General features: G+C 40.0%; 1 protein-coding gene across 3 annotated transcripts in view; it reads right to left on the bottom strand.

The window, feature by feature from the left end:
* The window catches only part of RPS6KC1 (ribosomal protein S6 kinase C1), an 85,118-nt gene extending 63,714 nt beyond the window's left edge, over nt 1-21,404 (bottom strand). For all 3 annotated transcript variants that reach the window (XM_084201900.1, XM_084201898.1, XM_084201899.1), the window contains exons 1-5: nt 21,279-21,404; nt 16,652-16,687; nt 12,199-12,319; nt 5,106-5,221; nt 3,061-3,154 (exon numbers count right to left, since the gene is read on the bottom strand). In XM_084201900.1, coding sequence (XP_084058026.1) covers nt 3,061-3,154; nt 5,106-5,221; nt 12,199-12,319; nt 16,652-16,687; nt 21,279-21,383 — 472 coding nt within the window. In that variant the 5' untranslated portion in view covers nt 21,384-21,404. The remainder of the gene's footprint in view (nt 1-3,060; nt 3,155-5,105; nt 5,222-12,198; nt 12,320-16,651; nt 16,688-21,278) is intronic.
* Between the last annotated feature and the right edge of the window lie 2,427 nt (nt 21,405-23,831).

Genomic DNA, 23,831 nt, shown 5'->3' with positions numbered 1-23,831 from the left:
CTGGTGTCTGCTTTCTCCTAGATTATTGTCAGAGTCATGACTTTAACCACATTTCCAGGTAACATAGTCTGACTTATTTTCAAAAAGTATGTGGCAGCAGCTAGGAGCTGACTCAAAGGCAACTAATTCAAACTTTCTTTCATATTTTGCAGCTGTAAAGTTATAGGAGTTTACAATTTATGGAAGAGGAGTAAGAAGGCACTGTAGAAATAGTGCTTTTCTAAAATTCAGCAGTTGCTTAACTTGAGTGAGAGGAAAAGGACACGAAGGACAACAAATTACGACCACTTTTTGTCTGAAAAGCAAGGGACAGCGATACTTAGGACACTATACTACTTGAGAGGAAGGGACAGGGTGCACAGAAGACAATGTTCCTGATCTTCTCATGGAAGGGCCATAAAGGGAAATGTACAGGCAGAGAAGAAAACTGTGTAGCCCCCAGTCCTGCAAGAAAGAAGGAAAACTCACAACAGAAAAGCTGGAGGAAGGCAGAGGACTCATTAACTAGCATAATAATAATGGGCCATTCACCTGCTCAATTTAGGGGCAGCAATATCAAATTTGGGGGTGGAGAACTGAACAATTATTAAACACCATTTAGAGGTACCAGGTGGTGAAAGTAGATCTGATTGATGAACGAGGAGTGAAGAGAGAAACCATGAATGGAAAGGCTGGGGGTTTTGGAAGGGTGTTCTGGCCACCCAGATGAGATGAATTAGAGCCCATCCACACAGCAGATTTCACACAGACTCAAGTTCCCCTCCCTACAGGCCAAACAAAACCACGTTTGCTCTTGTCTTGTAGCCAACTGGACCAAAAGCTGTATGAACACAGCTAGCATGGCACAGAGCCTGAGCTAATAAACTTTTCTTTAGGTCAGGTTTAAAGCCTGGAGCTGGCACCACATAACAATAGTCATGGGGTTTCCAGTCAGCTTACAGGGTAGGAAGCATCTCAAGTGCACAATATTATTTCTGGGAAGATAATGTGTACATGGTAAAACAGAAGCAGAGAGGAAAAAAAAAGAATGGAAAAAAAATTTACTTCCTGATGAAGTTCTCTAAAGAATCTGGTAAGTTAATTCATATAGAAAGATTTATGATGAGGAAGTGGGACATCTGAACATCATCCAGGGTACTCACAAAAGAAGACAAAGTGACTATTAATTGGGAATATAAGATGAGAATAATGATGCTGAAATTGAACATAAATCTCTGTACTTGTCTCTGCCTTGTGCAATTTTACCAGGTATCTGAAAAGTAAACACAGTTAACAAGAACTGGTGGAAAGCCTGGGTAACCTGGCCTCTTGAAAAGCAGATTCCTATGAAAGCATGAACTGTCACACTCCTTTTACAAGCAAGATAATCATTGCTTATTTTGGTACAAAAACATTTCTACTACTGTCAATTTGCATCTTCCACCATTAATGTGCACACCTTCTGCAAAATGAACTTTGTCTGAAAAGAACAGATAAAAGTGAGAAAACACAACCCACCCTTGAAAGCAAACAGCAGCACCTGTTAAGGGATGGATTTGCTACTTCTCAGTACAACAGCTTGAAGGAGCAGTGCCCACGTGGAGGCCCTTGCATGCCCACAGAAAGTGACAGAGTGATCCAGCCACAGTTAACTGCCCTAATCAGACTGGGAAAAATCAGCTGCAGGCAGCAGGCTGTGAGGAGAGTCAGGGAGAGGACTCAAGGCCAAGTATTGCCACTGCCATCTAGAGGTTTTAAAGACAGACGTTTCCTTCTGTCCACAGCCTCCTGCCCACCAAAATCTGCTTTCAAACATAAGACAAGGTGAGCTGAACGACACATAGGTTTTTAGAAAATATAACTCCACAAAATTCACATTCAGCATGTTCAACTCCTGTGCTCATAGTTGTTTCAAGGATCCCGTAAAAGCCCTCCAGCCGATTCAGAAGGGTATCAAAGAATTTTTCTACTTTACAGCATTTTTTTCTTTTCAGTATTTTATCTGACATAAAGGAAGTGGTTTTCTTCTGCTAAAAATGAGGCCCTTGTGAATAATGAATAGAAACGTTCACATTAAGCACTTTTAGAAGCAGTCTATTTTATAGGGCACAGTGTAAAGTGAGTGCATTGTCAGAATCTGAAATGTTAAAATTTCACAGAAATCATTAAAACCCTTTAACACTAGTTAGTGCTATTCATCATAACTGCCCTTTTCAACTGAACAACTACATATAAACATATATGTTTATATATAAACATATGTGTTATATATAAACAACAACTTCTATACCTTTCCCTTCACAGAACAAAATATTGTGGGGACATTAGTTCATTAACATCATAGAAGGTACTACAAAATAAAATGCAAAGCTCACTTCCTATGTAGAATATGTTGGACGACTAAGCACAAAGTTATTGACACAGAGAGATCCCAGTGACAAGTCATACAACCTCAAGTTAAAAAAATTAACCAACCACTGTCAAAAGACAAAAGCCATGTTTTGTCATGCAAGGATTGTTTTAGCAAAGCAAATTCTATGCCACAATGATCAGATCCCCTCCTAAAAAGGCTTAAGAAGTGTTTGTATAATAATGTGGATTTATACACGAGTGCTAAGCAATTCCAAAGGAATTCCAAAGTTGAAGATGAATTTCATAGAAATCACAAGGATCAAGCATAACTCTGAAATACATAAATATCTAAAAGATTGCATGGTACACAGAAATGCTCAAACTGACTCAGCCCAGAGGCAGGCAAGAAGCTCCAGTACAGTATTTATTTGGGCTGACTGACCCTTCCTTACAGCTCTACTATTATTTAGTGCAAGTGAACTGCCACTAAAAGTGCCACTAAAATTACTCTACATGTGGTATCCAAGTCAGCATGTATACACCTTTAGAATAAAACTTCCAGACAACTCTGCTGAGCCAAATTTATCTCTTGCCAATCCCAGCTCCGCATTTTTGCCATAACAAGCAAACAGAAACTGGAGGCTAATGCTCCAGGGAGAAATCCTTGCCATTTACAAGCTGCTTTAAAACAGATCATGCTATGAGGTTAAGTGGGAAGAGAAAGCAAACCTTCAGAGCTGCAGTCAGACAGGTTGTCAGTCAGAGAGTCAGACAGAGGCTCAACAGGACCAATCAACTCAGAGCCATCATGCACCTCTCCACCCTGAAAAAAAAAAAGAGGCAAAGGAATTACTCAGCTGTTGTGCTCTCTGGAAATTCTCACTGTATAGAAGTGATAGCCAAAATGATGTTTCCTAATCAGTGAGTGCTCCATCACTTTAGAGTTAATGAATTGCATTAAACCATATAAGCCTGCAAAACTTAACAAGGACTTTCAGTTAAGCTACGTTTGGTTGCCACAGACTGACTAGGTATCTAAATATTTAGCCTACTGCATCTTCAGAATTTTTAACTACACAGACACGCAAGCCTAACAGGGAGAGAATAATAATGCTCCTGATCTCTTGTGTCACCAATAGTCTGTGCCCTTCAGTGGTGCTCCCAAGCACAGGACTGTCCATCAGACTAGTGTCCCACTCATGACCCACTATCTTGAGTTCAGTCATAGCTGAGACTTTGCAAAGATACAAAGAGGAATTCCTCTCCAAGCCTGAAAGGAATCGAAGCTAAGAGAAGTAACAATAGCATTAGAAACCACCTAAATGTTTTCAGTGTTTTCTTAAATTTCTGCTTCACGTCTCAGGTGCACATTTTCCATGTCATTTTAACAAAAACTGCACCATTTTCAACATCATATTACAACCAGGCATTGCTAATCTGTCTTGAACCAGCCCAGCACATTTTCATACAAGCCAGCTCATTCTTCTTGAGTTTATAACACATAGATGCACAGAACACTCTTTTCTGATGTTTCTAAGAATTCATTGTCCAAGTCTCTCCACAGCCACAAAAATCTGAAAAGGAACAAAACCACCCATGGGTAGAGCTAAAAGCACACAGGCTGAGCTGGTGACAGACCAAACCTAAGGGTCTCTTCCAGGAAAGCATGACACCACATCAGCTAACAAATGAGCCTAAATTATTGCATTTGCATAACCCCCCTTGAAGACATAGTTTGTCCTAAGAAAAACATTGGTTTTCTAGCTTTATTTATTTCCCTGCAAAGCCAGAAAAGGTCCATTGGGAGGCTAAAACTAACACTTTTATTAAGCAAAGGAAGGAAAGAGAGGTCTGAAAAACTACCCAAAACCACAGAAGTATTTCCAAAGAACTGAAAAAATGTAAATGCAAATAAATCAAAAAGTAAAATAGTCTCACTCAGTCTCACAGTCATTTATTGACACCAAAGCTTGAAGAACATTATTTTAAGTATTTTAAAGAACACTACAATAACTTCATCATGAAAATAAGTGAAGAATCTTAAGCTTTGATAAAATTTGCTCTTGAATATTGATGTCATTTAAATATACTAAACACATTAATATGCTTAAGTCCCATCTCAGACAGATGAACATTCCCTTAATTCCAGAGAGTTACTATCATGGGTACATGTAAATTTATGCTTATGAGTTTGCAGAACATTAGACTAAGCTACTGACAATAAAGAGGTTTGAAGGAACTATTGAACAGAAACTGCTTCAGCTGTAATAAAGAGCAAGTCCATATCAATGTACTGTCCTAAAATTTGTTATGGAGACTGGTTCTCACAGCACTGTACAAGCAGCAGGTTGGACTAGTTACATGCCAAATTTATTGCTGTGGACCTGAGTCCACAAAGACCATAAGGAGACAGTGCAAACAGTCTTCACTCCTTTGGTTTGAAACTATAAACACCTACTAAAAATACAGGAACAGCGACAATATTTTTATTATTTCCCACTGGAATTTATCATCACAAGTTTTGCTCAGCATTCAATTAAAAAAAATTCAAATCCCTTCACCTGAAGTTCCTGTAAAACTTTCCACCTTGTAGAGGTGTGGCATGGGGTTTTTGTAAAGCCACATTTCCAGAGTGAACGGAAAAGCTCCAGTCCCTTCACAAAGCATGTCAGAGCAGCTCACTGCCATTCCGTGGTTTATAAAGTAAAGCAGAATCAGCACTATACTTCAGTCATGTCGGTAAGAAGCAAATACTTCTGCAAATACTAACCAACCTTAAAAAACTCTTCCAGCTGTTTGCTGTTATAGAGAGCAGGGATATTGGCAGAAAACTGCAAGAGATCTTCAGCACATTGCCTTCTTTCTTCAATCACAGTTTCATCAAATCGCCCTGGAACAGACACACAGACTGACAGTTTTAGAAATAACTACACATTTATTTTGCAATAATAACTACAACGAAAGAAAACAAACGAGACAAAAGCAACCTTCTGGAGACAATGCCCTGAGTCTATGAAAGTCACTCCAAGGCTTCAGGAGAACATAGCAAATCTTCAAACTTCCTATTCTCAATTGTCCCTAGAGTCCCGTCTTCTGCAATCCGCTCGGATGATGAAAGCTGGCAGCTACGACAAGAATCCTTCGCCCTCTCATCGTAAGAATATGTGAGGCAACACTCTTGATTAGCCAAGAGACACTAACGGATGTCCAGTGTTATCTGACAATAAATGATACATGCACAATTTGACAATATGCCAGTCAGTGTCAGCCTTGATTATGGCCCAAATCCTGTAAGGAGCTGAGCAATCTTCACGTATTCTCAAGAACAACGCACAATATGAGCGGGTTGTAAACAAAGTATTGCTAAAAGCCCCCAAACAGATCTTCAATTCCAAGGTGCCATTTATGGAGGAGACAAAGTGTAGGGGAGATGGTGAAGCCCTGCTACCAGACACTGAAGCTTTCCTCTGAAGTAACTCCATGCAGACAGGGTCTCATCTCCTTCTGGATTCAAGAGGTAAACAGAGCTGGAAGCAGCTCATTTACTAAAATGTATGATCATTCCTTTTTCTCTACTCAGCACCCAAAACATTCCAATTAGAAAAAACATACTTAAAAACAATCCCACAGTTCACCTGAAGAGATTTGCTTCTCAGGAGAAAACCCTTGGATTGCTACCTTAAATTCACATCCTTCACAATTGCATGCAACTTATTTTAGCTTTTTATATCAACATCACTTTGTTGTTGAAATAGTTACAAGTTTACAAAAGAAAAAGGGCAGAGGTTAACAGTAATAATTGGAGGAGAATAGAACAGATATTGCAACAGCTATACAGAGGGGAAAAAAGGACTGGGAAGACAAGTTCAAGAAACAGTACTGCTATAACAGCAGGACCAGAAAAATAAGAACCACCTGTGACAGCTCTGTGGCATTAACCTTTGAAGAGGACAAAAGAAACATTGAATACAAAAGCAAAATTCATTTATACTTAGAGCAAGCAAAAAAATAATCCCAGAAGAAAGTATCAAAGCAGGATTCTTTCCAGAAATTCTTCAAGTAAATAGCTCCTGCCCATGCGGTATCAGAAAAAAGAAAATAAAACTAAAAAGACACACACATACTCACAAGATCACAAACAAAGCTTTTGGAGCTTATTTTTCCCATGAAAGAAAAGAAAAGACATCATTGGGCTAATTTTCAGCTGGACTGGTTCCGTGCCTTGCCCACCCTGCCGTTTCAGCTGTACAAACAGGAGCAGCTGTACAAAAGAGTGAGCAACAAGCAAGCAGAAAGAAGGCAAAAGCAATGCTACCACAGTGAGTGGACATTGAAATCAGGCCCTATTAAACTGCTCACCAAACTTCCTAAGTCTTCAGAGCAACACTGGGGGTGCATTAGGGCTCTTGGCTCATTCCATGCAAAATTGGACGTCATGGAAAGAAAACAACTTCCCTCAGCAAAGCACAGCAGCATGGGCCAGCTAAATGAATCTACAAATTCACACAAATGCTGTTACAATGCAGGAGAAAATGAATGGTGAAGAAGTAAACACCTAACAATACCAGAAACAGAAAACTTTTGCAAGAAATATTTCTGTAAGATATTTTCCCTCATTTCTCAATAATCTCTCCCTGTTCCATTTTATTAAACTCAATAAAAACTAATTTTGCTTATCCACATCTTCTCAGTATCTCCACCAGATAGGACACATCAGCACCAGCCCTGCCAGGCTGACTGGTGAGCATTCACTGATTGCCAGGCAGCTGCAAACCTCACAGGTATGAGCTGAACCTGCCTGGCCCTCAGCAGCACCAGAACACACGCTCTCTTCTTACTCAGCTGCCATTTCACAGACTTTGCAGAAGTATAATTACATTTGCAACCACCTTCACTCTCAAATTTAGCTGATATTAGCCACATCAGTAAGGGGTTTGACTTTCTAAAGGCACAATTACACAAACCTTAGTTTCTTAGGACGCTGAGCTAAAAAAAAATAGAAATACATGGTAGAACAGAGCTGTTGAAACATTAGTCACTGTCACATTTTCCAGCCCATTAGCATCGTGATAGCACCAGGAAAACTGCTTCTAGAACTAGAGGGCTTTAGGGGAAGGAAGAACATTATTCAGTACTGGCTCAGTTCACAGACCTCCTGGCATCTTGCTGGCAGTTTAATTCCCAGGCAGCCCTGCCTACCTCCTTCCTCCTTTTCCTTTTTTTGTACTTTCAAGCAATGTTGTATTGCTCAACGCTTTCATTGTCACTCTTCTCAAGGAAATGCTAAAAGGTGCTTACGCAGCCATCTGACTCTTCCAACATTTCTATCAGGGTGTCATTCTGCATCCAAATCAACATTAATTCTGCTAGTCTTTACAATTCTCAGACATACACACACTTCATAATAAGGATCACATCTTTCTGATATTTTTAAGAGGTGTCGACTACAACTTCAGTGTACAACACAGTTCTTACTCCTCCAGCGATGAGCCATTCAAAATTTCCTATTTACATAAAAACCAAATATAAGTTCCTGTTAAAAGAATCCACAATTAATTTTGTGGAGCTGACCTGAACAACTGAACACCCAGCAAAGTGTGTGTTCATGTTTCAGTTCTTCTCACAAGACTTCCTACTGTACAGGGCACCAAATTCATAAACACATTACCTCATTCGGCATCCACAAATACAAAGAGCACCCTTATGTGAGCTTTATAATGAAAATCATCTTTCTGACTCACTGCTAGCAAGTTATCAATATCTGGGGAGTTTTTGTTTCTTTTTTGGTGGGTTGCGGGGGTGCAATATTTTTTTTAAACTAGAGTACATTTCTGCAATTGCTAGACACAATACAGGCAGATTTACCCATATTTTGGTAAAATGCCACGTATGGAACATATGGAACATATGGAAATACTTACAAGTGTCCAACAACAACAACAAAAAAAAGAAGTAGCTTGAAAGTACTGAAAAAAATTATGTTAATGCATATTAGGACAGGACAGTAATCAGGTCCCAGATACAGGTATCATAATTTTAGCAGCTGGATATATTAGGACATTTTATATTTCCATGATCAAGTTCACTGAGGTTTTTCCTATAAAACAAGTGGAAAATGTTCAAGTGAAGTACAGAGAAAGATGATTTCTTTTTCCCATCCATAGCAATTTTTCTGCTTTGATACAAGCAATTCAACTGCAGCAACATAAAAATACACACACTTTGTGGCAAGTCCTTAGTTGCATGAAATATGGAAGCACAGCATGACACATTTGTTTTTAAATACATCTCAGTTCTCCACACCATCTCCTGAAACTCTGCTGAACTGGAGATGCTCCTCAGCTTTAACACTTCTACTACAACTAAGTTCAACTGTCAGAACCACCAATGTCCATTTTGCAAACTGCACCCTCTGCAAACAATAGGTACAGACATTATTTAAAGCATAGGTATCAAAAAAAAACCAACCAACCAAAACAAAACCTAAACCCAACCAAAAAAAAAAAAAATCTCAAAAAAAAACCCCCACCAGTTGCCAACAATTCTACTCACAAGTTTAATTAGAAACTAGTCTAAAAGCTGCAACAATTGTAACATTGCCACAGGGAAGCAACACTGCAGAAATGGTCCATCAAAGCGGCATGGAAACAAAAGATCTTGAGAGAGATGGACCTTGCAGGTCATCACTAACAGAATGAGACTGAAAACGAGTTTTTCAAAACCTTGTTATCTATGAAGACCGTATTTTTCCTGTAGTACAAAAAAAACCCTTAGGATTTTTATTTTAAATTAAAATAAATCATATGGCAGTTACTATGTGCAGAATTACAATGGAAGGATACACAGTAAAATTTTATATTGTAAATACAAAAATAATTCTTAGATTGGAGAGTCAGATAGGGCTGTTCCTTTCAGCTATGTACCAATAATTTAAAATTTCTTTTTACATTACTCCACTTTTCTGTATTCTGCTGTGTCTCAGCTTCATCTAAATATAGGGGGGTTTGTTTTTGTTGAGTTTTAATTTCAAAGAGCTTTTTAATAAATAACTGCATTGAATGTTTCTGTGTATTTCCTCTCTCACAATGTACATTTCAGTCACTTTTGTTCACTAAATACAATAGAAGAAGGATGTTTTTCAGAAGAGATTTCACTCAATTTTTCTCTTGCTTACAGAGCTGGTGTAAAAACAGTTAATTTGCATTTATAGAAATTTTTAATTATTTAAGATATTAGACACCTATACTCTCTTCCACCCTGATTTTCTTTTACCCCTCTCTTTTCTGCCCTACAAATAGCTATCATATCTTGTAGCTGAAGTTAAATTATGCTCTGCAAATACTAGCTTTGTAAATAATTTTTCCAGTGAGAACTCTAATCTGTAAATCAGATTTAAAATCATCTCAGAATGAAACTAATACTATATGCTTTATTTAACAATTATTGCCCATGCTCTGACATAGCACCAAAACTTACCCCACTTCCAACTTCACAAATAAGCAAAAATAAAATTACATGAAACTTGGATCCAATTTGGCTGATGTGAAATACAATTTAAACCAGGAATTTCACCTAGCTCTACACCTAGCAGAGAGCCACAAAATCTACATCAGAATTCAGCTTCATAGATGCAGGCCAACAAATGCGAAACATACTGGATGCTAAAACATACCAATCTGAGCCACACAGAAAATTTGGGAAAATAGCCTCTAGATGACTGCCCAACACTGCTAAAAATGCCACACAAAGAAAACCTGCAAAAATCAGCACTAGATATGCACAAAAAACCACCAAATACTGTCTGGGTGCTAAAATGTGCACAATACATCCAAAGCATGCAAAAAACATGTATGGCAATAAACACAAAAACCAGACACCACATGAAAACTGCAAATACACATAAAGCATGCCCTAGAGGTGTGGTAAAAAAATGCCAAACAAGCTCAACACTAAAAATGCTAAAAATACAGGGAGGGGAAAAAAAAAAGGATTGTGGTAGCAGAATGCAAAAGAGAAAAAAAAAGGCAAATCCATGCTGAAGTGTGCTGTATGCTTAAAAAAACACCAAAACATATTCAAAACACATGGCAATTGAAAGCAACACTGCAGCAATGCCTAAGAAAGAAAAGACATTTTTTTAAATGTTCAAGAAGCTTAGCAAAAAAAGACCACATTGGACATTCATGCCAAAAGATTCCAAATACACTGGACACCTGAAATACCACTGCAGTAATGCCAAACATACTGGGACAACACTGTAAGAACCAAAATCCACACCAAAAACCACACAGAAATCCCAGACCAGAAACAAGAACGTATGACAGATGCATTTTAAAAAATGCCAAACATCCTGGACTCTAAACCCCATACATGGTGCATAGAGAAACCATGAACACAAATGAATGCTAATTAAAAAAAAACAAAACAAAACAAAGAAAAGAACCACCAAACTAAACCAACTTGTAAACACCATAAAAAGAAGCCCAAAATGCCTTAGGTTCTGAAAAGGATTTAATAAACCCAAAATACACGTCAGAAACTGAAAACATCACCAAAAAGGATCAGGTGGATGCATGCCAAAAAAAACCAGCAAACGTGTTCAAAGATTAAAAACCATTAAAATGCCCAATTGTAAATTGCACATGGTAAATTCATGCTAAAAAGGCCCAGCAAATATACTGGATACACAGAAAAAATTCCACTGGATAACTCATAAAATAACACACTGAAAAATCATACTGTGTATGCATGCCAAAAGAACCCACTAAAGAAATCCTGGACAGAACTAACATCCAGAAATCCTGGACAGAAATAACATCTTAGCCATGCCCTAGGGACCAAAACCACACCTAAAAACAGTCCACACTGGAAACCTTTAATCCCAAAAGCACATTAGAAACCAAAAAGCTCATGCAAAACCAAACCAAATATAAATGACAGATTCAAGTAAACAAATGTCAAACACTTGTTGGACACTTTCAAAATGCAACTTTAAAATTCTTGGGAAAAAGGTTTCAAAAGCAGGTGGTGAACGTACCCCAAAAGCAACAGTCAGAGACACTTTAGAAATGCCTCAGAAACACTCACAGAGCATGCAGAATATGCATGCAAAAAAGATACCAAACATGCTGAACACACTAAAAAATTGTTGAAAAACACTTAAAAATGCAGTTGATATTGTGTGATATATAAACATAGCTCCAGTTTGTGCTGGACATGAAGACCATACACTAAAAAAAGATGATTTTATAAACATAACTGCTAAAAAAATGTGGTAGGTGGAATTCTATACACTCACACCACTTCACTGGAAGTCCACCTATAGCTCATTCATGAGGTCATACAGATCAGGATGAAGTTAAGACCTATAAGAGCTAATTCATTTTTGTCACCTGTTTCTCTGGCAGATTGTTTTGGTGAAATATGTAAAACTGGTCTCAAAAGCCTAGCTAGATAAAACTGACAATTGCAATGAAATTGCCATAATATTTTTTTTTTCTGTAACAACCATTTAATACTTTAATACAGCTCATCACTAAAAATCAGACAGCTCATATATAAAATGGGTTTTTTTTGCTGTTCACAAAGCTAATATAGACTTTATGCTCCTGAATACAGGGAATGTATGTTGTAAAGATACAGAACATATACATCAATAAATATCTCAGCTACTATGTCTAACATGGAGGCAAGGACATAAATTCTTATACATTACAAAAATAAATAAAAGCATCAAGTTATGGGATCAGCACACCTACAAGTTGAGTAGAAAAAGCAGACGGAAAATTTTTCAATACAAAACAAGATGTATTCACAGATATTGAGTTATCAAAGAATTTCAGCAGGTCAGGAAGAAATTATGCTTACCAAACACTATTGCTTTGGCAAACGGTGGAAAGAGTTCTGTGTGTCTGCATAGGTTTTTATGAATTTGCCAAAGATCTTTGTGCAGTTTCTTAAAGTCACTGTATCTCTTCCAAACGATTATCTGAAGCAGACAAACCAGAGAGAAGTATTAGTGAGGTTCATTGTTCATATTACATCACACCACAAATCCCCTGGGTTAATCACATCAGACCACTAACTCCAGCAAATTTGTTTAACAAAAATATACAGTCTGAACTGCCAAGTGTAACAAGCATAAAAAAAGACCATTATCTGTCCTCAACCCATATTTTGCCTAACACCACCACAGTGCATAGAGAAAAACTGAGTAAAAGCTGAAAGGAGGGCAAAGCAAAGGCAGCACTGCTTCAGTCATTCTGAGATCCAGACCTACACAGGGAGCCAATAGGAGAGGAAAAAAAGCTGAACAAGAGTGTCACACTATCCAATATCCAACAGCACACTGTGCCTGGTGCAGCTGCAGGTGTGGGGAAGAGACACAACAGCAAAAGAGATAACCAGGGAAGAGAAATCCCAATACAAGCAAGAGATTTTTAGGGACAATATATTAAGCATCCAGGACTAGAAAAAAGCTCCTAAAGTGCGTATGTAAAGTGTGCATCAGATGTAAATGCTAGCCTCCATCTTAAATGTCTTTTTGTAATAACATTAAAAAAAAAATCCAACCCAACAGTATGTCCCTTTTGTAATCTAGATAAAAAACTCCATCTTAGGAATATAAAGATGCCATTGGTCCATTATACCAGCTATTCCTGATCCCTCCTTTCCAGAAAGTAGTCATCTCCCAGTCAGGTATTACCTTATCCTTCTTCCATCCCATTCTTTCCATTCAAGAAAGGAGAACCCAGTAGGAAAATCAAACCAATGAAAGAAGTAAACAATAATACTTACACTTGACTGCTACTGGATTTGTTATCAGGATGAAAAGATATTAACACAGATTTTTTTTATATCCTGACCTCATTTTTGGTGAGACTCACTAAGCCATCACAATAAACCTCAACACTAATGTAAAGTGATTAAAGTAGAACAGAAAGGAAAAAAAACAAGGAGACGCATGCATTCAGAAGTTGATTCCACAGTTTCACCAGTCAAATGTCTCAATTAACTCAATACAACTAACCACAACTTTAAATATTCCACATATTTCTGAATGATTTACCAGGTTGCCTTCTCATGAGCAATCATAATTGAAAAAGTTGAATTTTTTTTCAAGCAAACCAGATTTAGAGCTAAGCAAAAGGTTCCAATTTAGAGCATTTTTGTGATACGATTTGGGTTTTATTAATACTGCAATCAGAGGCCTTCTAAGTTTCAGCAGATGCAAGTCCTTCCTACAGAAGAATGCAGATGTAAGGTAAGAGGACTGTCAACAGTGGATATGCAAAGCTTTATTGTGGCAACACTTTATCCACCTAAAAATTTAGCTATACTGGAACCACCAGTCCTGATTCTGGCTCCCTTATTGGCACACATTTTCATTACTTAATTACAGCTGGTACTCCTCACACACAAGTGAGGAATCTCAAGAAGGCAAACTAGTCATTTTACTATCAGAAATAATATTTTTTTCAATGCTATACTTTTATCTAATCCAATAACCAGAGAGTGCATGATTAGCACTTCTTGAGCAGTGTGCATATAGAACACAAAATTGCTTAAGATGGTGAATTCTTTAAGCATTAAGTTACTGTATTGTCAGTACTTGGAGACAACATGAAAAGCTGCCAGAAAATAAGAGCATGAGATTTCATTCCACTAAAAAAGCATCATTTTTCACTGCTACAAGTGATCACTCAATAGTCAAGAGGAAAAAAATAAATGTCCCTAAGTAACTTGCATAGCAAAAGCAGTCAAGGTTATCCTAAAACCTTCCAGAAGCTCATGCCTTTGCATGCATGTGGCCCAGCAAAGTTCCCACTCTAACATCCTCATTAGAAATTAGATTTGGAGGAAGGACATATTGTACTTTGAGGCCCAATGAAGCACAGCAAGTATATCATAAAACATATGTTAGACTTGTAATGCAATAAGGCGCTTGTCATGGCGAGAGCCAGTAGGTCTCTATTAACTCATGCAGCTCATCTGTTCCACAATGAATAAGCCTTTCTCTTAAATGAAAAGGGAAAAAAAACCCCACAGGACTGCCCTAGATGCAATTGCCTTACACACCACATTGCTACCATCAAGAAGCAAGGATATTAAAGTCAGGTCCACTGGCCTTTCTGTATCTGCTATCCCCACCCAAAACTTCAGAATAATCTATTTCATTCTTTCAAGAGGGAAGCCCTTACAAGGTTCTCTTCCTTCCTGCCCCAACAACAACAGCTGGAATTACACTGAGCTCTAACCAGCTGCAGTGGGAGAAGTGCTGTAGTAAAGACTTGTATCCCAAAGGGCAACCGAAAGATGTGACAGAAAACTGGCAGGTTGAGGTCACAGCACTCAGCCTTATGAGCAGCTGTACATATGTAAAGAATGTATTCACATCATAGCAGTGGCATTAAGAGACACATGGAGGAGGAGGCAGGCACAGCTCAGTGGTCCTACATGGATGTGAGAAGCAGGCTGCACGAGACACATCCTAAAGGTAGTTTTGTGCACAAAATTTCCCATTCAATTCCTCATTGAGCATTCTGGAAAACTGAGGTAAATTTATTTTCAGTGGGAGCAGGCTAAGGGCATATTCTTTTTCTTCCAAAGGCTGACCACAGTTCTTTTCTTTTACTAAAAGAGGCCATGTAACAGAAAAGCTCTGAACATATGAGGATTTCTGACTACAATTCCCCCTTATGTCAACTACCATTTAGGATATTCCTTGTAATAACCAACTATTTTCAGATAATGCTTATAATAGATTGACCCTACACCTAACATGCTATCACATGCAGAATAATTAATAAAGTACAATGCAGGGTGGAAAAGGTTAACTATTAAGAAGTTCATCTCATATTTATGTCCTCTTATTGTCTAGAGTATGTGAAACTGCATGGGTAACCTATAGCCACAAATCAAAGCAACAACAAAAAGATATGGTTTTGCTATTGTGTCAAAACTACTTTACACGTATTCATGCAATACTCTAACTGAAAGACACTTACAATATATTTTTCTGATGAATGGACTCATCAACAGCTCTTATAAAGTGTTTTTCCTCACAAATGAAGATTAAGGTAATGGCAGAATGTGCTCATGGATAGGTTCAATTCAGGAGTCTCCCTGGAAAAGGTGAACATCAAGCTACAAACTACAGTAATGCAGTCCTAAACTTGATCCATGATCATCTCTGATTCCGACAGGTTATTTTAATCTCCTAGAGATTTAAAAAAAATGCAAAAAGCACAAATTCTCATGCTTCCCTGATTCTCAAGATTTCAAAGAAGAATCCAGTAAAGGGGTGTTAGATGTATTAGCCAATTCTCTACCTCTGCCAAGCCACTAATCAGTAACTCATGTCTGACCACACAGAGATGCAATTAATTCAGTTATGAGCTCTTCTTTCATCAACTATGCAGGTTCTCATCAGTTGTAGTAAAAGACTGCACCAGAGACTGAACACATGCATGTGTTACACAATGTCTGAAAAGCTATAAGGTTGTGCTTTTAAGGGAAGATTTTTGCAGGTACATAGTATAATAGTAACTATGCCAAGTCACTAGTCCAGAAAAAAATCAAGGTGGGGAGGGGGAAGATTTCTTAATTAAAAAGAAAAAAAATCTACAATGCACATACATGTGGTGTATTTTTCTCTCTCAATAAATGACTCCTGTGACAGACTTTTGAGGTATTTAGGCACACAAGAATAGAGCAGACCTTTGTTTACAGACTATTCAGAAGAGGCAAAGAATAAGCAATTTTAAAGTTCTGTCGAAGTATATTACTGAAAAATACTAAAGGAGCCTTAGAGAGATAGGCATAACACATATGACATGCAGTCTAATCTCTCAACAATTCCTAGACTCCTCCATTCTCCCTCTTCACTAACACACAGTAATGGTGTAGGCTTTTCAGTGAAGCATTGGTTAAAGAGGAAAAGAGCACCTACAGCTGAGACCTAAGACTTGAATTGTGGACTGATCTCTAATTTTACCAGTAGGAGTTAAGTAACCATCAATTTGCCAATTTCAGCCCCAAGAAAAGAGCTTGTAAAGTTATCAAAGCAGTTTTGTCATCAAAAGACACTTTAGTCCCTAAGACTTTGTTTCAAGTCACCATTCATCACTGAGGGATGAAATGCATCATGTTACGCTAGCTACTGTTTTTAACTATGAAAGCTGAAGACAAATGGAAACATACGAAAATTGTTGGCTCAATTACAAGGACAAAACACACAGAAACTGCTAAATTACATCAAAGATGCTTCAAAAGGCATAGTGTGATTCATAAAGACATTTGCACAAGTTTAAAATGTTACCTCCTGGACATCCTCTGGATTTTTTCTTGAAACAATCTGAAAGGCAAAACAAAAATGAAACCACGTAAGTCCTTGGAGTTTCAGTTTGGAAGTTAAAGAGTAACATACAATGATTTGTTGCTGAAGAGAAAAGTCTGGAAAAAGGCAAACAGCTGCATGGTCCTGTGCAGTCAGGAAGTTTGGATTTAGTTTTAGAGAAGTCGAATACCCAAAGACAACACAGTGAGGGGATTTCAGCAGCAGTCAGTTGTGATAGCACATAAAGACAGACGTACATTCTAGGCAGAATGGCACAAAAGGCATCTCTCAAAACAAAGCTACACCAAGCACATCTCCTATCATCTTTCCAGTCTCTTCCTATTAATTCGTATTATGGCCACATTACTCCCAATAAGAAGAGCTCACTAAGGCTACTTGGCTTAATATAAGCTGCAAATAACCTCACCAAGAATGTGAGGATTTGTATTTAGTAAGACAGAATTTCCACTTTACTTACAATCACCAGAGCACAGGCACATCTGACTATCCTGGCGTATTTGTTTCTCCCGAAAAACTCTTGGCCTAATTAATTATAAATGCCTTAAGTCCGGGGGAAAATTGCAGTGAAAATCAAGCTTGGCTGCACACCATAAAGAAGCCTGTATTTCATCAAGATTTTTTTTCTTCTTTAAATAAATATTGATCACAAAAGCCTTTGTAATTTAAGTTTTGTACTGGTCCTATAAAGAGCAGTAAGAGCATATCCCCACTAACACACAAACCAAACAGACGCATCTTTAATTCATAACTGCAATTATCTTGTGCAAGTCAGTATATCCTTCATCATAAGAGCCAAAGCTGTTTAACAAAATAATTAGTCTATTGTTAGCTAAAGCAAAATAGGGCACTCTTAATGCAACTGGGACTGTCCTCAGCGACACACCCCGGAATAATTGATGCCCTGAAGAGGTGATGCGTGCAAGGAAGCGCAGGGAGCCCACAGCACTGGCACCCCAGAGACTCACACACCATCCCGCCGCTCCGCAAGCACCACGCAGCTGTTGCTCTGAGATGGAAGCCACCGAATCCACGCTTTCCTCTTGCTAAAGTGACAATAGCATACCTCTTAGATCTCCCACAAACTCAGCCCTCTTCCTCACTTCCATTTTGCAAGAATCCTTGCCAAAGCCTCCCAGATTTTGTACCATCAGTTTACTACAGCCCAGCCGCTCATCTCTCACACATTTTGGAGGAGACAAGTTGGAAAAGAGAAGTGTTTCCTTCTCTAGCAATCTCCCAAAAGACCTGAAACATTTTCCCTCACAGCTCCATGTTCTCTCTCTCACCTTGCACACCAAAGTCCTCTTCTTCCAGCGTAGTCTACATTGATAAAACCCTTCTCAACTTTTCCTCACTCTCGAGTCATCTAACATTTGGCAACTTTACCAAATGTTAACCTTGGTGGCTGTTGCTCTTTCATTCACTACCAGGCAGTTTATAAGAACAATTGGCGAAATAATCCTAACCTCCTTTTCTAATAGCTGGCGTACTTGATGTAAGGAGTCTGTAGAGCTGGGGGAAGAAAATATCACAGGCATGGCTACACAACACAGAGAACACCAAAGGGCAGACACCAACTGCTTTGCTTTGCAGTTCACCTTTAGTTAAAGCCTTGCAACAGTTTTGGCAGCTAGGGAAGTTACCAGATGGGCAGAAGGAGACCCAGAGAGATGAGTAATTACCCAGCCAGTTAGTAAGAATCTGGAATAAAACCCAGAGGCCCTGTTTCACACTTGTTCTTATGTTACACCGCCTTCTATATCTCCCAGCCATGCCAACTTTAAGTCAGTACGTAATAATTTATGTGTTGTCCTACTTTGTTCTTCATATCCTTTTCTAAAGGTCAATCTCACAAGAGGTCTGCCCCTTCCTCCCAATCTATAGTCAACCTAGAGACTCAGCAAAGATGACCCAACACCCTAAATTTTCCATGTACTTTTTTTAATCCTTCCCCAAGGATCAATGCAGTCAGTTCCTTCTGCAAATCTGTAACACAAGCAACTATAACCTATTTTCAGAAATATCATTAGGATACCCACCAATGAGCTAAGCAATGTGTAATTACTGCACCAGACTCAGAAAACAAAGATCGTACAAGGATCCTCAACATTGAGAAAAGTATTTTAGATTATCCCATTCTTCCTCTGACCTGCAGATATCTAACATAACTCATTAGAATTTTAATTATCATTAATAATTGTAATCTTCCAAATTCTCTAAACTTTAATTAGTGGTCTATATTTTCAGGTATTGTTAAAGAACACTCATCATATCATAACTTGCAATATCTATCTGTTTCTTTGCATTTGGAAATGGGTATTCATTTAACCTTGTCTGCATTTAAAATTATGTTACAGTTTATGAGTAAATAAAATATCTATTCTTTCCTATACAAACAAAACTTTTAAGAAGAAAACGGCAATAATGATAGACCCCCTTAGCACTCAGAAGAGACTGCATGGGTAGCTATGCCTTGGGCCAGATGTTTAGGACACACTAATACAAGTGCTTTCTTATCCATGATTATTTATCTACATTACATTGAAACAGGAAGTTCCTTTAACTTCACTTCACAAAGGATTCACTCACATACTATACTAAGGAGGCACAAATCTCCACTAACACATACTGACTACCCTAAATCTCAGCCAGAATGATATTCAACACAACGGGAAGGCCCACCTCACTTTTTTCCTGGCAGTCCCCCAAAATTGCTGAGCTGATGCTCAGCAAATACAGCTGGAGTGCTGTGATATCAACCATGGAGCCAGATCACCACAGGAACAGGAGGAGGAAAGAAACAGAAAGGGTACTTGATATGTACACTGAATCCTTTTTAAATCATTTTATTCGATTTCCCAAATCCTCACTTCAAGTACTATACAACATATTACCAGAGCCCTGCTGAAAAAAAAGTTATTCATATTTCTGCACTTGGGAGTCCAAAGCATCCTTCACTGCAGGAAAATGAAATAATTTTCACTTTGGTGATTTTAGCTACCAAAACACTGTAAAAAACTAATGATCTCTGGTTCGGTCAGTTGAATTTGGACAGCTCACAGACTGATCAGCTCCTTGCTCTGAGCTAAATCAAGCGCACCACCTGATTCTGCACTGCCTCGCTTGGAAAGGCACCAGAGCACCCACAGTTTGTGGGACAAGGAGAGAGAATGACATCCCCAACTAGTCAGCCACAACTCGATTTTGAACAATTCTACAGAAACCAAAACATCACAGAGACATTTAACTGGCTTTAGCCAGTAAGAACAAAGCACAAGAGCGAAATAAGCAGCAGAAGTCTTGGCTCATTCCTATTAGTCCTTATTTCACTGACACAACTTTTTAGTACACACACACATTTGGGCCATCAAGAGCAACTGCAGAAATATGTGATAGTATTGTTTTCTTCTCTGCATCTATTTCAGGAGAGGCTTTTTAAATTGCAGCATCATAGGAAAAAGCAACTCTTTTTTTCCTTTTCACAAATACTAAGTTTTATTGGACTAAAAAGAATAGTTTAAACATATTTGTGTTTGGTGAACTTGGAGAGATAGGTAGGTAGGTAACAAAAAAATTTTTTTTAAATTTTTAATTTTACAAGTCACACAAACTGATCATAGGCTAACAAACTGACATTACAATCTGTATACATATACAGAATGTCGTATTCTTTGAATCAAGAGGAGGGTGCTCATAAGCATACCTTGCTCTGACAGGCAGCATGTCTACAGCTGCAGTAACTACAGGATCATGGTTCATTTAAAGAAACTCTGTCTCTCTGTGACACCTCTTCTGATGCTCTCAATATATCCCACCACACCTGTGAGCTAAACTGCCACTCCTCTTGAACCTATCTCCACATATTTACTTACTCGCCTCCCTTTTTTGGTTTAATAGGAAAGTGGAAGAGAAACGAAAGCAAGGAATTTGCTTGGGAGAACACACGGAGCTTTCATCAAAGCCGGCACCATAGCAGCTCTCCCACGTCTGCAGCAGCTTCCCTGCTTCCCGTGCTAGGCCTGAGTGACCCCGAGCGCTCTGCCCGCCCGGGCTGGCCCCTCCTGGGCACGCTGAGCCCGCATGTGCGGCTCGGGCAGCTCGGCGCTCCGGCGTGGGCGTGCAGAGCCCCCGCACTCCGTTCGCTCCCGGCTCCTCCCGGGCGCGCTGCTGCGCTGCAGGAACGCTGGGCAATCCCACCGCAACCTACCCACGACATCTGGGCCGGAAGAACGGGGGAAAAAGAGAAGGAGCTGTTTGTTTTCAAGCTACTCTCGCACGCCCTGCAACGCACAGCGAGGAAACCGAGAGTTAATTGCAAAGCGCGTCTGAAGCCATTACAACGCTGCGAGGCTACAAGTTTGCAGGAGGCGACCGGGGCTCGGCTCGAGAGGGGCCGCCGTGTTCCGCCTACCATCCCTTCCGCCCTCTCTCCCACCCGTGTCCCTCACAGGGGCTTCCACGTCGCGGCCGGGCACGGCAGCCGCGGGCGCTGTTCCGCAGCCAGCGGCGGCTACACAGCCCGACCGCGGGGCAGGCCGGGCGCGGGGAGCCGCGGGGGCGAGGGGCTGGGCGGCGGCCGCCGACTCACCCGCGCCGTGACCTTGTAGACCGTGTGGCCGCGGGGGTGGCGGCGCGGCTCCGTCACGGTGTAGAAGCGGGCCAGGTCGGCGCCGCGCTCCCGCGGGCTCAGCATCCTGCTGCTGCCCCCGCCGCGCCGCCCGCCCGGCACAGGCGGAAGCGGCGCCCGGGAACGCCCCGCCCCGCCCCGCCCGGGCGGTGCCGGGGGCCCGGCCCGGGGAGCCCCGCCCGGCCGCCGCGGGATGCTCGGGTGGCGGATCCCCCGCTCGCGGTCTTTCCCCGAGGCTGGAAGTTCGCGCCGCAGGGATGAGGCCGAGGTGTCGCGGCCCAGACGTGGCAGGCGCGGCCCGGCGGCGGCGCGGCCCCGTTCCAGGTGCTCTGCAGGGGCACGGCCGTGGGGGATTTACACTTGGCGGGGACTGCCCGCCGAGCCCCTCGCACACACACGATTTGTGGCCTCTACAAATCCGTAACGAGCCCCTGCTACGCCGCTCCCAGCGTCTGCCGTGGGCTATTTTAGGCTATGCTGCCCTAAATCCATAGGCCTGTAAGGCAGAAATTACTCACGGATTTTAAAGAGGAATGCTACCAGAAAGGCAAGTTTGATGGTTACAGAGTCACCGTGTTTTGTGGGTTGTGTCTCCTCCAGGTTCTTTAAGCCGCACCTGGAACTTCTCCCTGCGGATGGGCTCTCTGCGTGCACAGGTCTGTGGAACACTTCGGTGTTACGAAACCCTCCAGGGTTTGAGGGGCATTGCTTCAGTTCTGAGGAGCATAACTTTCTGCCACAGGACCTCGTCCTTTTGTAAGATTACCTTAAATTTTTTGTCTGTAGTGGGGTCTGTACCAATGTAGATCTCACACCTCAGATCATAGAAACTCGATTTTTTCTTAATCACTGTGTGTTCATTTAATTGCAGGTGTTAAAAAAAAAAAAAACAGACAGCTTTTCCTTACCAGGTTATTAATATCTCTGCTCTCATACAGTTTTTTGACATAAAGTATTTAACAATACTTAATTGTTTGTCTTTGTGAAAGATAAGAGTCTCTTGTACTGAAGTTCATAGTAAGCACATGCCTCTCCTTTGAGGAACATTTTCTTAAGAGGGAAGAACAACATTAGTTGTCAGCAGCTCACTTGTCACTCTCCCTTACCTTCTGAGAGGGAAGAATACGTCCTTTACATTTTGCGGTGGTACACAGAACTTCATGGAAGTTCTATAAGTTACCAAAAGTTCGCAAATTCAAGTATTTGGGGGAGAGGGTCAGTGAGTAACTAAAGAGACAAACACATCAGGCTTAAAAAAATGCATGGAGCTGAAAACAGCAAGAGGCAGGGAGAGTGTTCATTTGAAGCTTGCCCAGCCCCTGAACATTTCTAGGCATCTGCTGCTAGTAACGTTTAGAAAGTAGGAAACTGAGCTCAGTGGACCATTGATCTGAGCCACCGTGGCTGTTTTCATGTGCAGTGTAATCAATCAAAGCATCCCTCAGTGAGTCAGTAGCCCCCATTCACTACGGAGTTTCAAAAGCTCAAATGACTCATAAAATAATTTGGCTTCTACTTACAAATCAGAATTTGGAGATATCTAATTCTGCAGAGTATCTTTTCACATGGTATAGCCAACACAAAATAGTAATTAGACGGGAATAAAAAACCCACAATAAAGTATTACTGGCTTATTAAGACTTTTCTAGGTCAAGGCAAGAAAATCTAGCAACACTGAAATGAGAAACAATTTGCATCATATTAATAGGTTAATCTTTGTCTTCTCTTTTGTCTATTACACAACTTCCATACTTTTCAGCACATCTTCATTTTCATTGAAACCCAAAGCTTCCATGATTTTTTTTCCAGCATCACTACTGAGATTACTACTATGTAAAAACCTTTGAAGCGACAGATCAATTTGGGTGTCCCTGTGCAGGTCAAAATACAGAAAATAACTGCATGTTATGTGTAGATTCTGCTCCTAGAAATAACAGCAGTTGTTGTTGCTATAGCTATGGCTTACTGTCTTCTCTCCTAGAAATACATCTAAAAGATAAGAATACAAAAATTCAGAAAAGAACAAACCACCAAAACAAGATGGTCTTGAAAATGCAGTTGGGAGATCCTTTACTACACATGTGTTAGCAGTTTCATTCTCATATGGTGAAGAAACTAACAGGAAATGGATTGGTATTTTTTTTTACCTCTCACCAGTAAGTTGTGTCCAAGAAATGGAAAACCCAAAGTGGATCTGACACATTGCCTAACTAGCATGCTCATCACTGCATTATTTCAATTCCACTCTTCCCTACCACTCCTGGGAAAACTTCAAATGTTATTTAAAGTCACTTTTATGACAGATATAAAAGGAATGCAGAGAAACAGTATTTTACTTGATTACAGTTCCTGCACAGCATCTGCACTATTCAGCACTATAATTTTTCATATGCATTGTGCTATGTTTCCTTACAGTAAACAGGGCCAGCATTTTCTCTGTCCTCAGAAGACCTCAAGAAATTGTTCAGAGTGCTTTTTCAAGCAACATGGGCATCAGCAGAGGATTGTTGCTGC

Source organism: Fringilla coelebs (genome assembly GCF_963513975.1).
Source record: "Fringilla coelebs genome assembly, chromosome: 3".
Taxonomy (NCBI): Eukaryota; Metazoa; Chordata; class Aves; order Passeriformes; family Fringillidae; genus Fringilla; species Fringilla coelebs.
Note: the sequence above shows the minus strand (reverse complement) of the source record. Positions and strands in the feature narration are given on the sequence as shown.